The sequence below is a fragment of the Peromyscus leucopus genome, chromosome 16_21 (assembly GCF_004664715.2).
Source record: "Peromyscus leucopus breed LL Stock chromosome 16_21, UCI_PerLeu_2.1, whole genome shotgun sequence".
Classification (NCBI taxonomy): Eukaryota; Metazoa; Chordata; class Mammalia; order Rodentia; family Cricetidae; genus Peromyscus; species Peromyscus leucopus.
Window position 1 is genome coordinate 32,954,324 of NC_051084.1, and position 15,023 is coordinate 32,969,346.

The 15,023-nt window shown below is 40.4% G+C and overlaps 1 protein-coding gene across 1 annotated transcript in view; it reads left to right on the plus strand.

The window, feature by feature from the left end:
* The first annotated feature begins 4,950 nt into the window (after positions 1 to 4,950).
* Gcc2 (GRIP and coiled-coil domain containing 2) overlaps positions 4,951 to 15,023 on the plus strand; it is a 40,944-nt gene continuing 30,871 nt past the window's right edge. The window contains exons 1-6 of the mRNA XM_028892431.2: positions 4,951 to 5,081; positions 5,338 to 5,391; positions 6,369 to 6,453; positions 7,488 to 7,555; positions 10,738 to 10,842; positions 11,989 to 14,430. Of these exons, the coding sequence (XP_028748264.1) occupies positions 5,076 to 5,081; positions 5,338 to 5,391; positions 6,369 to 6,453; positions 7,488 to 7,555; positions 10,738 to 10,842; positions 11,989 to 14,430 (2,760 nt within the window). The 5' untranslated portion in view covers positions 4,951 to 5,075. The remainder of the gene's footprint in view (positions 5,082 to 5,337; positions 5,392 to 6,368; positions 6,454 to 7,487; positions 7,556 to 10,737; positions 10,843 to 11,988; positions 14,431 to 15,023) is intronic.

Here is a 15,023-nt window from a genome sequence, read left to right on the forward strand (position 1 = left end):
TATGAGAAAGAACAACATGTACACTGTTTTTCTGAACCTTATTCTAGCATATATATACTTTTTAGTTTCATTTATCAGCAAACTTCAAAACTTTTTCTTTACAGCTAAATAACATTCCACTCCATAAATGTACTACATTTTCCTTATCTCTTCAACAGCTGATGGAAATCTACTTTGATACTTGTCATAGTTACACTTTCTACTGCTGTGAAGAAACACTGATTATGGCAACTGAAAAACATTCAATTGGGACTGGCTTACAGTTCAGAAATTTAGTCCATTGCCGTCATGGTGGGAAGCATGGCAACATGCAGGCAGACATGGTGCTGGAGATGTAGCTGAGAGTTCTACATTTGGATAGGAACACAACAGGAAGAGTGAGACATTGGGCCAGGCTTGAGCATCTGAGTCCTCACAGTCCAACCCCAGTGACACACTTCTTCCAACAAAGCCACACCTACTCCTAAAAGGCCACACCTCCTAACAGAGCCACTCCCTGAGCCTATGGGGACCATTTTCATTCAAAACACTACTTTCTAGCTATGTGACTCAAGCAGCAATTAAGAAGGATATGCAAGTATCTGCACAGTAGGATTAAAGTCCTTTGATGATTTCCCCATGAGTGGTATTGCTGGGCTACATTATGGTAGTTCTACTTATAGTCTTTTTTTAGAAGCCTCCAGCCTGATTTCATAGTATTTGTACTAGTTTATGCCCCTACCAACAGTGTATAAGGGTGTCCCTTTCTGTACATCCATAGCAGTATGGCTTGTCACTTGTATTCTTGATCATAGTCATTCTGCCTGGAGTGACATGGAATCTTGAAGCAGCCTTAATCTCTGTTTCCTTGATAGCCAAGGACATTGAATATTTTGAAAATGTTTACTAGCTGGCTATTGTGCACACCTCTAATCCCAGCATGTGGAAGCCAGAGGCAAGTGGATATCTGTGAGTTTCAGGCCAAGACTGGTCTGCACATGGTGAGTTCCAAGACAGTCAAGAGCTACATCATGAGGCCCTGTCTTGTTGATGTAACCAATCGTCTTATTAAAATAAGAAACACAGAGCCAATGTAAAAGAGAAAGCCGAGAGGTCAGAGCTCAGGGATAAAATCTTACCTCCTGCAGTGCTCCTAGCTTCCCCGAGAGAGCTACTTCCTGTTTGTCTGTGTTTAAATAGTCTTTCTGTTCTGCCTTCTCATTGGTTGTAAACCCAACCACATGACTGCCTCATCACTGCCTGTAAGTACCGCCCTCCAAGTCTTAAAGGCATATGTCTCCAATACTGGCTGTATCCCTGAACACACAGAAATCTACATAGCTCTTCTAACCATCACACTCTCGCTATGGCTCTAATAGCTCTGACCCCAGGGCAACTTTATTTATTAACATAAAATTAAAATCACATTTCAGTACAAATAAAATATCACCATACTGTCTCAAAAAAAAAGTTTACTAGCCATTTGTACTTCTTTTTGTAATTTTTTTAAAGATTATGATTGCGGGCACCTGTATAAAAAAAAAAAAAAGCTGTGAACTTACAGTGAAGTATATGGATGGAGTGTAGAATGTTCTTTCCAGAAGGTAGCCTTCGAGAGAGGATTGTATAAACTATAAATGGATGCACTTGAAAGCAAGGATATCCAGAGAATGGCATGGCATGTGCACATTATCTCTATGGAAAAGGCAAAGGCCTGAGAGGGACAGTCTTGGCTCTTTTCACATGACCAAAGATGATTAAGACATACCACCTGTTGTATTCCCTCAATGCACTTGTATTTGCTTAACTGTAAAAGTCACCTCGTGTTTTGCTTGCTTTAAGAATAAAAAATGGGGGGGGGGGGCTGGAGAGATGGCTCAGAGGTTAAGAGCACTGACTGCTCTTCCAGAGGTCCTGAGTTCAATTCCTAGCAACCACATGGTGGCTCACAACCATCTGTAATGAGATCTGGTGCCCTCTTCTGGCATACATGCAGACAGAACACTATATATGTAATAAATAAATAAATAAATTTTTAAAAAGATTAAAAATGTGGCCGGGCAGTGGTGGCACACGCCTTTAATCCCAGCACTTGGGAGGCAGAGCCAGGCGGATCTCTGTGAGTTCGAGGCCAGCCTGGGCTACAGAGTGAGTTCCAGGAAAGGCGCAAAACTACACAGGAAACCCTGTCTTGAAAAAACAAAAAAACAAAACAAAAAAAAAATGTGAAGTCCTCTGTTCGCACTACTCTTAAATCTGGAGTCCCCTGATTATCCCTGTAGATCTTTTCACGTAACTTTCAATCTGAAGAAATTTAGCCTCCCTGGTCAGGGAAGGTAAACAATAATTACACTTCTTCCTTCCCTTTCCTCCCTCCAAACCCTTCCAATATAACCTTCCTTGCTCTCCATCAAATTCATGGCTTCTTTTCTCATTAACTATTATTGCATGCATATATGAATATACATATATACATGTATATTTCTAAATATAACCTCTTCAGTCCATGTTACTTGTATGGATGTTTTCAGGGCTATTTGGTACTGGACAACCAATTGGTGTGCTCTTCCCTGGGGAGGACCACCTCTCCTGCTCCCAGCTTCCCTCAATTGACTGTAGTTCTTTATGTGGAGCTGAGACCTCATGGGCTCTTCTCTGCCCAGGTTGGCAGAGCCATTGGTGCCATCCTTGTTCAATCTTGGGCAGTCATGTTGGTGAGACTTTATGGGCATAGCTTCTGACCTTACTAGGAGACACCACCTCACAGCAAACTTCCTGATGCTCTGGCTCTTACAGTCTTCCCACCCCCTCTTCCTCAATTTCCCCTGAGCCTTAGATGTGGGAGTGTTTTATACATGTATCCACTGGGACTGAGCTCCATAACTCTGCATATTGGTTGACTGTGGTTTTTCCGTAGTGGTCTCCATATGTTGTAAAGAGAAGTTTCCTTGATAAGGGCTGAGGAATACACTTATCTGTGGGTATAAGAACAAATATTTATAGATTGTTGTTAAGGGATGATGCCGGTTTAGCAAATTAGTGATTGTAATAACCATGACCTCACTAGCACTGAGTAGTTAGGTTGTTTTCTAGTACCAGGCATGGCCGCCCTCTTGTTGAGCAGGTCTTAAGTCCAATTAGTCCAATTAAGTCCAAGGTATAAGTGCCACTCATGCACCCTGGTTATTATGCCATGCTGGTTGATGTGGTTCACAGGTGTCATCACTGGGTGTCAATAGTCGGTTGCCTCCCATCTCTGGAAGCTTGTATGGTGCCTTCTGGTACCAAGAAAGCTAATCCACAGGGAACAGAAATTCAGGTCAGTTCCAGCTCAGGGTACTATAGCCATTTTTGTATCACTGTTTCAACAATAGTATCCTCTTTCAGAAATAGTTTCCTTTTCAGATATTTACAAGGGCACAATGCTTTGTACCTTGGGGCTGTTTTTTCTGTTCTCCTTTCTCCCTGCTACAAAGTAGGGAGACCAGTGAGATGTAAGATAGGAAGTTTGGGAGGACACTTTAAGACAAAAAATATTTGGGTCTATGGGAAAATCTCACCTCTGGAGCCAGCTTCTCGTTTACTTTAAATAGCACATGACAATTTACTAACAAAGGGCATTCATTCCACTGTAAAACTGCAGAAAATACCTGTTATTGAAGGATCAGAGAAGTGAGAGAGAAGGAATCCAATTGCTTGCTGTGCTGTGTATTGAGAATGAGGAGTGAGGGAAGGTAATGATCCCCACACACACACACACACACACTCCGCTCAGAGTATTATCAGGGAAGAAACTTGATTTTGAATGGTGAACCTCTGACGTCTTTATATTTTGTAAGATCATGCCACATGGCTTCCAGAACCCATGATCAAGCCAACAAAAATATCTTTATCCATGTGTAAGTTGAGACACTCTCTGGCTATACTTGGGGTGAGGGCCAAACTGCTTGAAGGCCTGAACCTGCAATTAGCGTGTGTCTACACCTGGAAGTAGACATCCTGGAAAAACCTGACCAGTGAATGCCCCTTTGCCTACAAAAATATAACACTATGATTGATACTTCCCACTAGAGGCCACTTGTTCTATCTTCTAGTTTATGTTTAGGCCAGGCTTAACTATAGAAAACTATCAGGCACTTTCTTTTTAAGGCCTAGGTCAGTCTAGGGGTGCCCTGTTACCACTCTGTAAGACAACAACACAAATCTATATTGGGATATCCTCCATCTCTTCTTTGCCTTCCTCTCTGAGATTTTTCCCTTCTCCTGTCCTCATCCCCTTGGGCGCAACCAGGACTCTCTGACAGAACCCTTACATCTCTGATCCCTGATCCCTCATTAGGGACCCCAAGGGAGGGAGCCTGCAGACACTAGTCACTCTTAACTTCCCACAATGGGAACCTGATGGATTCTTTCAGATGAATGCTGGTCCTCAGTTTTCTTCCTCCTTTTCAAACAGCCTTGGACTCCGATCCATGGAATGCTGCCGCCGTCATTTACTGGGGTTTCCCTATCTCAATTAATCTAGATAAATCTCTCACAGAGGCTGAAGCTGGGGTCCTAGATGATTCCAGATCCTTTCAAACTAATATTAACAAGGACAAAACATTATCTCAGCCAATAAATTAATTTTTTGAAGGGCAGAGTCAGCATGCCAGCATTTTGTAACTCTGATAAATGAATGGACCCAGATATTTATTCCCAATTACTATTCACGGCACAGCAAATTTTGACAAACATCTGACAGAATTACACCACCTATAAACTATTTGTTCCACATATGGTTGCTAGTTGGGATACTTAAACTTATAAACGATACCTTACAAATGTGGGAAATAAACATAAACGAACATGGGTGCTCAAGCCCATCTCTCCTCCCAGGGCGGTCTGAAGCCAGTCCGGGGACCTGCGCACGGGGAACATCCTCCCGGACCACGGCACCGCCCACCCCCGGAAGCGGAAGTGACGCTCCGCGTAGCCTTGGAGACGCGAGGGAAGCGTAGCCCGTGGCCGGATCTTTGACCCGCTCTCGGCTGCGTCAAGAGGCGGAGCAGCCGGGACTCCTGAAGAGGCGGCGGTGGCCGCGGGTCGCTGCGGCGATGGAGGTAACGGTGGGGTCGCGCCGCCCCGCTGGTCTTCGGCGCCGCTCGAGGAGTGGGAGGGCACGGCCGGCACGCTGTCCCCGCCTCCGCCGCTCGGCCCCAGCCGCTGCGCTCCTTAGAGCCCGGTGCTGGCGCCAGCCACGGCGATGGCCCCCTGGTTCATGCTCCTGAGGAGGGTCTTCCTCACCACAAGGATTTTTTTTAGCCGCCGGTTGCTCCCGGAATTGGGGTGAACTCTTGTTGCGGTTTTGTTTTGCAGGATCCGGTTCAAGATGGGGTGGCTGCGGCACCCTCCGGAACCGGGAAATCCAAGGTGAGGAGAGCACCCCACTGCCAGGCTCCCTGTAGCGCCGAAGGGTAATGAATTGGAAAATTTGGGCACGAGGAGAAGGATTTCTTCTTTAAAAGAAGTAACCTTTCCTCGGGGGTTTCCATTTTAATTTATAATCGCCCATTGATTTCCTGTTCTTTTTTTTTTTTTTTTTTAAATTTTATGACGTGCAAGCAGTTTATTTACTTCCTGCTCCTTGTTAGCGCTCTGCAGAGAGATCCTGCTCTGTTTCAGACATTTAACTAGTATGTTTTATGAAAGTTTACACAGTGACGCGATGAAGAGGGGGTTAGGTAAGGGGAAGAGTCAAGGAGCTATATCCTGTTGGCTCCAGCTCCAGAGTCAAACGAGAGTCGAATAAGATCGTTCTTACAGATCTGTGCAATGCTTAATGCTCAATGATTCTGGAAGGTAGTGATTTATTACCAAAATGTATCGTTTCCATACTGAGTTCCAGGCATTTGCCTAAGCTCCCGATTCTGTCATTTAAGCGTCGTGAACTAAGTCCCTTCGTTATTCTCATTCCAGATGAAGAAACTGAGTAGTACACAAGGGTTAAGTAATTTTCAGAGTTAGTAAAGCCTAAGATTTTACTTAAAGCATAAATGTTACCCGATTCATGTGCGAATGTAGTTATATTTATGTTTTCATGTGCACATGGATGACTTTTCAGCTTGCAACAGAATGAATTTTACAGCTCTACCAGTCGTTAGGTCCAGCCCCCACTTGCACCCATAGAGAACTTAATGGTCTATCTGTAAGAGTTGTATGCTGGGGTTTTTGTTTGCTTTTTGATTCATCTGATTAGAGTTGTTGAAGTTATATTTGTTAATTTTTAAAGTATGGTTGGCTTGACTGTTGAGAGTGTGTTTTTGTTTTGGGGCAGACATTGTGTTTCTTTTGGGGGACATACTAGAACCATGGGTTATAAAAGTCAATAATATAACAACATCTTTCAGCTGGAAACGTTGCCACGAGAAGATCTCATTAAGTTTGCCAAGAAACAAATGATGCTACTACAGAAAGCTAAAGCAAGGTGTACAGGTACTGGGTTTGAAATTACAGGGTTTTTGTCGTTACACCAATATGCCCAGCCTTGTGGTTACCTTTGAATACATAGAGAGAGAGGAGTATTTTTTAAAATGAAACCCTTTTTACTTCACATTAATTGTAAATTCTTGTAAACTATGTTTTTGTAGAGAAATAGTTGAAATGTCAAAGGCACAGAGTTTAACCCCACAGACATTCTTGTAATTTGAAGTGTATGCATATGCTGAAGTTGGTTGATTCACTATTTGATGCCTTTTTTTTTTTTTTTATTCCAAAAGGAAAATGATATTAGTATCCTTTGTTAGTATGACTGGGTGAATTCTTGAATTCCCATTAACTTAAAAGTTTTAACTGCCAAGGTTTGTTTTCTAACCAGAACAGAACAAATTTATTTTTAGAAATTGGACCAGTTTGTAATCAAGAAAGTAATTTCTTTGAGAAGATGACCTAAGTTCCAGAATTAGATGTGTATTGATGAGATATTCAGATCAATATACGTGTTTGATATGTTTAATTCTTGCTTTAAGATTATACGGAAAATATTTACAATAAAAAATAATAGAATGCCTAGGACATGCTAGAAAATTATCAGGATAGTTGGTCACAGTAGTGTACATGCCTAGTAAACCACTTCTGCTACTCTAGAGGCTAAGGCAGAAGCATCAGTTGAGCCCAGGTTTTCAAGACCAGGCTGAACAACGTAGCAGAACCTCCACATATATGTGGATGAATAAGAAAAGACAGGAAGGGAAGAAAAGAATACAGATTCAAATGAAACAAAATTGTTCATGTGCACTAAAGCAGGGTGGTGGATACTTTGACCATACTCTTCCCAATGAAAATTTTCATAGTAAGAAAGCAAAAGAAGGAAGGAATACTATTATTTGGATGGAGTTAATAATCCTCCAAGTATTGACTTCTTAAATACATTCTAATTTATAGTCTTGGGATTCTTGTTAGAATGTAATTGTCAGTTTACTAGTAATTATTTTCATAATCTTTGAACTAGAATTTTTTTAATTATCTAGAATTAGACAAAGAAATTGAAGAACTCAAATCAAAACCTGTTGATGGAGGAACTGACGATATTATTAAGGTAATGAAACAGTTTTGTTAACTCATAGAAAATGTCTAGTAATAGATTTAAAAGTTCCTTGAGGACTGTGTGCCTGCTAGAGATGATCTTGCTTTTTTGTTCAGTCACTTCCTTGTTGGCCTTGATTTAACTTTTTAGTTCTTTAACTCACAATGAAGGAGAGAAGGGTAGAGAGGGCTATTGACTCATTTCAGACAAAAAGTCAGTAGGCCTCCTTCATTATGGGTATTACTTCCAGATCTTTCCTGCTCTGTCCTCCTCAGAAAACTTGGCCACGTGTAGTACTTCAATGATGTGTGAATAGGTTTATACCACTGGATAGTGACTACTGACCCAGATTTGTGAGCTGCACTTCTAGCTGCCGGCAGTGGGGGTGGAGGGATCTTAAACCATTTCACTTGTAATCTCAACTCAACTTGCCAGATCCCCACCACTTGGTGGGTGAGTGGCATCACCAGATTTTGCACCATTTAACTTTAGAGTTGTTTCCTATTTCCTTTATCCTCCACCTGTGACGGTCATCACAGACCTGTTGCTGCTTCAGGATATAGCTTCAGTGTGTCTCTTTCCATGCACATGGCACTCCTGCTCCCTGAAACCTCTGTCTCCTGCAAGGAATGGCTCTGGCTTTCTCTAGATCAGTTGCAGTTCTGAAACTGGACTGTGACAGTGGTCCTGTAAATGTTGGCACTGCTTCCTTATGCTACACACCTGTTTGCTAGGTTACTTAGTCAAACTTCCTTACTGGATTAACAGCTCATTTTGATAGAAGACATGTCTCTGTAGTTACCTAAGAATAATTACATAGAAAGTAAAAATAAGTAAATTGAGACAGGGTATCTGCCTTCTGCCTCCTGAGTGCTGGGATTAAAGACATACACCACCATACTAGGCAAAAGTAACTTCTCCTTTGATAAGTGGATAGTCCCCTTTCCTGTCTCTTTTGATTAGTTTTGGTTTGAAGTCTATTTTGTTGGTTATTAAAATGGCTACACCAGCTTGCTTCTTAGGTCTGTTTGCTTAAAATATCTTTTCCCAACTCTTTACCTGAGGTAATGTCTATCCTTGATGTTGAAGAATGTTTCTTGGATGCAGCAGAAGGATGGATCCTGTGTTTACATCCGTTCTATTAGTCTATGTCTTTTTATCAGTAAATTGAGACCATTGATATTGAGAGATATCAGTGACCAATGGTTGTTGATTTCTGTTATTGTCTTGGTGGTGGTGGGCGTGTGTGCGTGCGTGCGTTCGTGCGTTCGTGCACATGCATGCACCTCCCTTCTTTTGATTTCCCTGGGATGAAATTACTTATTTCCTATTTTTTCATGGTCTTAGGTTGGAGTTTTCCTTCTAGCGTCTTCTGTGGGCCTGTATTTGTAGGTCTATGTTGTTTAAATCTGACTTTATCATGGACTGTCTTATTTTCTCCATCTATGTTGATTTAAAGTTTTGCTAGGTATAGTAGTCTAGGCTGGCCTCTGTGGTCTTTTAGAGTCTACAGCACATCTGTCCAAGCCCTTCTGGCTTTTAGAGTCTCCACTGAGAAGTGAGATGTAATTCTAATAGGTCTGCCTTTATATTTTACTTGATCTTTTTTTTATTGTAGCTTTTAATTCTTTCTTTGTTTTGTATATTTAGGGTTTTGATTATTATGTGGCGAGGGGATTTTCTTTTCTAGTTCAATCTCTTCGGTGTTTATATGCTTCTTTTACCTTGATAGGCATCACCTTTAAGTTAAGAAATTTTTCTAAAATTTTGTTGAAAACATTTTCTGGTCCTTTGAGCTAGGTTTCTTTTCCTTCCTCCATACCTATTATTCTTAGGTTTGGTCATTTCATAGTGTCCCAGGTGTCCTGGATGTTTTGTGTTAGGAGTTTTTTAGATTTAACATTTTCTTTGACCTATGTATCCATTTCTTCTGTCATGTCTTCAGCGCCTGAGTTTGTCTTCCATCTCTTGTCATCTGTTGGAGAAGTTTGCCTCTGCAGTTCCTGTTCAGATTCCTAAATTTTTCATTTCCAGAATTCTCTCAGTTTCGGTTGTCTTTATTGATTCTATTTATACTTTCAGGTCTTAAACATTTTATTCATTTCCTCCACTGTTTCTATTTTCCTTGATTCTTTGAGGGATTTATTCATTTCCTCTTTAAGGACCCCTATTATATTCATAAAGGCTGGTTTGAGGTCTTTTTCTTATGCTTCAGCTATTTTGGAATATTCAGGGCCTGCTGGGCTCTAGTGGAATTATATTGCCTAGCTGTTACTGATTGAGTTTTTACACTGGCATCTGGGTATCTGGGTTTGGGATGATTATAGGTCTAGGTGCTGATTTCTAGATTTGTCTTTGTTGGCTGTGTGTTTTGTTCCTTGGTTTCTGTTTCCTCTCTGGATTTCAGAGTGTGATGGCTGTTTTCCTGGCCTGCTCAACTGATGTGTTCACAGGAAATAATTGCTGGTGTTAGACTAGGGTACTGGGATGAGTTGGGGAAAGGGAGGTTGGAGGAGAAGGTCTTTGTGATCCTTTGGGATTGGATCAGAGAGGAAAGGGAGACCTCAGCAGGTTTCCTGTTAGAGAGCTGGGAATGAAACTGGGGTAGGGAGTTCTCAAGAGCAGTAGGATAGCTGTAGGTCTGCCTTCAGCCTGCTTGCTGCCCTGAGAGAGGACTGCCCTCGGGTAAGCAGAGGATGCCTGCTGGGGTTGGGATCTGGGACACAGCAACAAGTGCAGGGAGGAAGGTTAGAACGGAAATAAATACCTGTGGGATCCACAGGATGTGGGAGGGGCAGGGAAGGCTGCCAGGTGTTCTGCTGCAGAGCTGGGGATAATATTAGGGGATTGGATCTGAGGGGACAGGGCTAGAAGAGAAGGTCTGCAGGCCACCTACCTGGTTTTCTGGGGTCCATCCATGGCCTGTGGGTTAGTAGGGGGTGCCTGCTGGAGTTGGGGGCTGAGAAAAAGCAACAGTTGCTGGAGTGAGGTTAGAAGGAAAAGATCTGTGGGATCCACAGGAGATAGAAGCAGGGGTGCGGGGAAGGCTGCCGTAGGTATTGTGCTGCAGAGCTGAGGATAAGACTGAGAGATGGGGCGGGGCGGGGTGGGGCGGGGAGGGGAGGGGAGGGGAGGCAGAGAGCAAGACACTATTTTTTAGCCTCAGGCAAACAAATCATGTCATTCCAAAACAGGTACTCACTGAGCGCCTGGATGCTCTCCTTCTAGAAAAAGCAGAGACTGAACAACAGTGTCTCTGTCTAAAAAAGGAAAATATTAGAATGAAGCAAGAGGTTGAGGTAAGACATTTAATGTGGGGTTTTTTATTCGTTTTTGTTTTTGTATTTTGTTATCTTACACAGAATAGTCATGAATTTTACAGCTGAATGGTATCCTGAGCATCTAATCTAGCCAAGCATGGGAACACATACCAGCACTTGGCTTAGGCAGGAAGATGTCAAGACCAAGGGCAGCCTGAGATACTTAGACGGGCATTGTCTCTAATAAAAGGAGCCAGCAAGATGGCTCAGCAGATGGAGGTGTTTGCCGCCAAGCTCAGTGTCCTGCCCCTAGAACCTACATGATGGAAAGAGAAATCAGACTCCTACAAGTTGTCTATAACCTCCACATGTGCCGTGGCATGTGCACACCCACATCATTGACATACAATAAATAGTGTTTTTAAAGGGTATCTAATCCAGTCTTAGCCCTTTATCACAAATGAAAGAGTCAGCTCTGGAAGCACAGGCCCATAATTCCAGCTACTCAGGGGACTAAAAGTATGAGATTCAGAGTTCAGGGCCAGTCTGCCCTACAGTATGAGTTCAAGGCCAGCTTGAGCAGCTTTGTAAGACCCTGTGTCAAAAAGTGAAAAGAGGAGTAGGGATATAGCTCAGTAGTAGTGTTTGCCTATATATGGAGGCCCGGGATTCATTCCCAGTTCAGCTAATAATACTGAAAGTATGCAGTTATGCAGACATAGACTAACATTTTACTTTTTGCACCATTTAATCTTTCTTATAGTCATGTCATTCTTCAATAAAAGTCTTAAAATTTTGAGTTTTTCACAATTCTAAATACTATTATCTGTTCAGTTTTAGGATATTTAGTAGCAATTTTTACTTTCTTGTCTATAAAGTTTAAGCTTATTTTCTCTAAAATGTCTTTTATTAATCTGTTCAGGAGCTATAAATTAAAGCCTTTTAACTTACATAATGTATTATCTTTAAAAAGATAGTCACATGCAGGGGTTTCCTAGTTGTTAGTTATTTCTTTAAGTAATGAATTTTGTATTGATGATAATAGTTCTACTTAAGGCAAACCCTAAACAAAATCTCATACTCTACGTATATTCTGTTCATCTCTTTTCCCATCTAATTAACCCTTTCATGGAGGTGCAGAGATTTCTTTCATCTTTGGCTTATTTGTGCTTATTTTTGTAATAGGATTCTGTAACTAAACTGGAAGAGACACACAAAGAGTTTGAACAGTCACACAGAAACTATGTAAACGAAATTGAAAGCCTGAAAGAGGAATTGGCGGCAGTGCACTCAGAGCACAGTAAAGACAAAGCCAGCTTACAAAAAGACCTGGAAGAAGCAGTAAATAAGCAATTAGAGCTTTTAGAGCAGCTTAAATCTCAAAGTGACTCTGAAAAGAATGTCAAACAACTACAAGAAGAGATTCAGAACGTTACGGCAGGATTTGAAGAACAAATTTTATGTCTACAAAAGCAGTTAGAAGCTACCAGTGATGAAAAAAAACAAGAGATTATTCATCTCCAAAAAGTCATTGAGGAGAACACTCAGCACTACCAAAAAGATATTAATACTTTCCAAGAAGAGATTTTGCAGCTGAGAGCTGCACACAGAGAAGAAGTTAATGAGCTAATGTCTCAAATGGAAGCATCAGCTAAAGAACATGAAGCAGAAATAAATAAGCTAAAAGATAACAGAGTACAATGTGAGGGAAGTGAGGACAGTCAGGAGAAAGACCATTGTGAATCGGAAAACTTAAATGAGGGCGCCTCAGATGCAAGCCAGGAGAACCAAAATTGCACTGAGCCCTTACAAGAAGATACTTTTGCAGAACAACCAGTGTATGATAAAGTCAGACAATTGGAAGAGTCTTTAAAAGAGCTGGAATCTCAACACACTATTTTAAAGGATGAGGTGACTTACATGAATAATCTCAAGTTAAAACTTGAAATGGAAGCTCAACATATAAAGGATGAGTTTTTCCATGAACGAGAAGACTTGGAGTTTAAAATTAATGAGCTGTTGCTGGCAAAAGAAGAACAGGGCTATGTAGTAGAGAAATTAAAATATGAGCAAGAAAATTTAAATAGACAGCTTTGCTCTGCTGTGGAACAACATAACAAAGAAATACAGCGTCTTCAGGAATTCCATCAGAAAGAAATCTCTGAACTCAGTGAGACATTTATGTCAGGTTCAGAAAAAGAAAAATTAGCATTAATGTTTGAAATCCAGGGTCTTAAGGAACAGTGTGAAAATCTACAACATGAAAAGCAAGAAGCAATCCTAAATTATGAGAGTTTGCGAGAGATGATGGAAATTTTACAAACAGAACTAGGAGAATCTGCTGGAAAAATAAGTCAAGAGTTTGAAACAATGAAACAGCAGCAAGCATCTGATGTTCAGGAGCTTCAGCAGAAGCTGAGAACTGCTTTTAAGGAAAAAGATGCTCTTCTTGAAACTGTGAATCGCCTCCAACAAGAGAATGAAAAGTTATTATCTCAACAAGAATTAGTACCTGAACTTGAAAGTACCATAAAGAGCCTTAAGGCAGACAATGACATGTACTTAGCCAGTCTTGGTCAAAAAGATACTGTGTTACAAGAATTAGAAGCAAAGATAAGTTCCCTTGCTGAGGAAAAAGGTGATTTTATAAGTAAAATGAAAACTTGCCATGAAGAGATAGATAATCTCCATCAGAAATGGGAAAGGGAACAGAGATTGACCATAGAACTCAGGGAGGCGGCAGAGCAAACTGCGCAGCACAACAGTGAACTCAGACAAAGAGTAGATGAATTAACAGGGAAACTAGATGAAATACTAAGAGAAAAGAGTCAAAATGACCAAAGCATTATGGTTCAAATGAAAACCATGACTGAAGACCAAGAAGCATTGTCATCTAAAATCAAGTCTCTTTATGAGGAAAATAATAGACTACATTCTGAAAAGGTCCAGTTGAGTAGGGATTTGGAAACTCTTCAGTCCCAAAACAATTTCACCCTTAAAGAGCATGTTACTGAATTAGAAGAAAAACTCCAGTTAATGGTTGAAGAACAGGATAACTTAAATAAACTGTTTGAAAATGAGCAAGTTCAGAAGTCATTTGTCAAAACTCAGTTATATGGCTATCTTAAACAAATGGAGCCAAACATTTTAGAAGAAAATGAAGAAGATGATGTTGTAAAAGTTCTACAAGCTGTGGGTGAATCCTTAGCAAAACTAAAAGAAGAAAAACATAACTTGGTCTCTGAATATGATGAGCGAGTATTAGAATTAGAAAAAAAGATTCAGGGCCTTCAAGAAGAGAGTGTAGTTCAATGTGAAGAACTTAGGGCTTTACTTAGAGACTCTGAGCAGGAAAAAGTTCTCGTAAGGAAAGAATTAGAAGAAGCCACATCAACAAAAGAGGCCCTACAACTTGATCTTCTAGAAATGAAGAATACTAATAAAAAAATAAACCTTGAAAATCAGAGTCTTTTAGCTCAAGTTGAAGAATTATCTCAGACATTGCACAGCAAAAATGAAGTTCATAATGAAAAGGTTCTTGTAATAGAACATGAAAACCTAAAGCTGTTGCTGGAACAAAGAGAATCTGAACTACAAGATGTGAGAGCAGAATTGATACTGCTAAAGGTACCGCTATTTTGAGTTTTATTGATTTGAAGAAATCCTTAGCTCTGGTCACAGGGTGTAAAAATATATATACATTAACATTTTTGCAGTCTGAAATCAGAAATAAAGATTTAGCATTTACGCTCAAGTGACAGATTTCTAGCAAATGAATTAAGCACTTTGATGTGGTATGTCTCAGTCAAATGTGACTAGTCGTCAGCAAACTAACCTAGGAAAAAAATCAGAATTTCCCTCAGGACACAGTGTTTTTCTGTTTGAAAGAACACTGTTTATCAAGAAAATGAGCTATAACAGTATTCCATTTTAGTTAAAAATTTAAAGTTCTCTTAGAAATTGTGAAGTTATGATAAGCAATGACATGTAGTCATTTCTTTATTACATATGTATTTGGTGTGTGTCAGATTATGCATCTTGACTTTGGTATTATTTTAGTAAAGGCCATAATCATAATAAAGCTAGTATTGCTTGCTCTATCAATAGAAAACAAAAATAACCAAATCGGTATTTATATGGTTTCTCTGGTAAAGGTTTTCTCGTGATTAAAATGATGACAATTTTATTGTGGGTAATTAAATGAATTCTGGTTTAGGGGT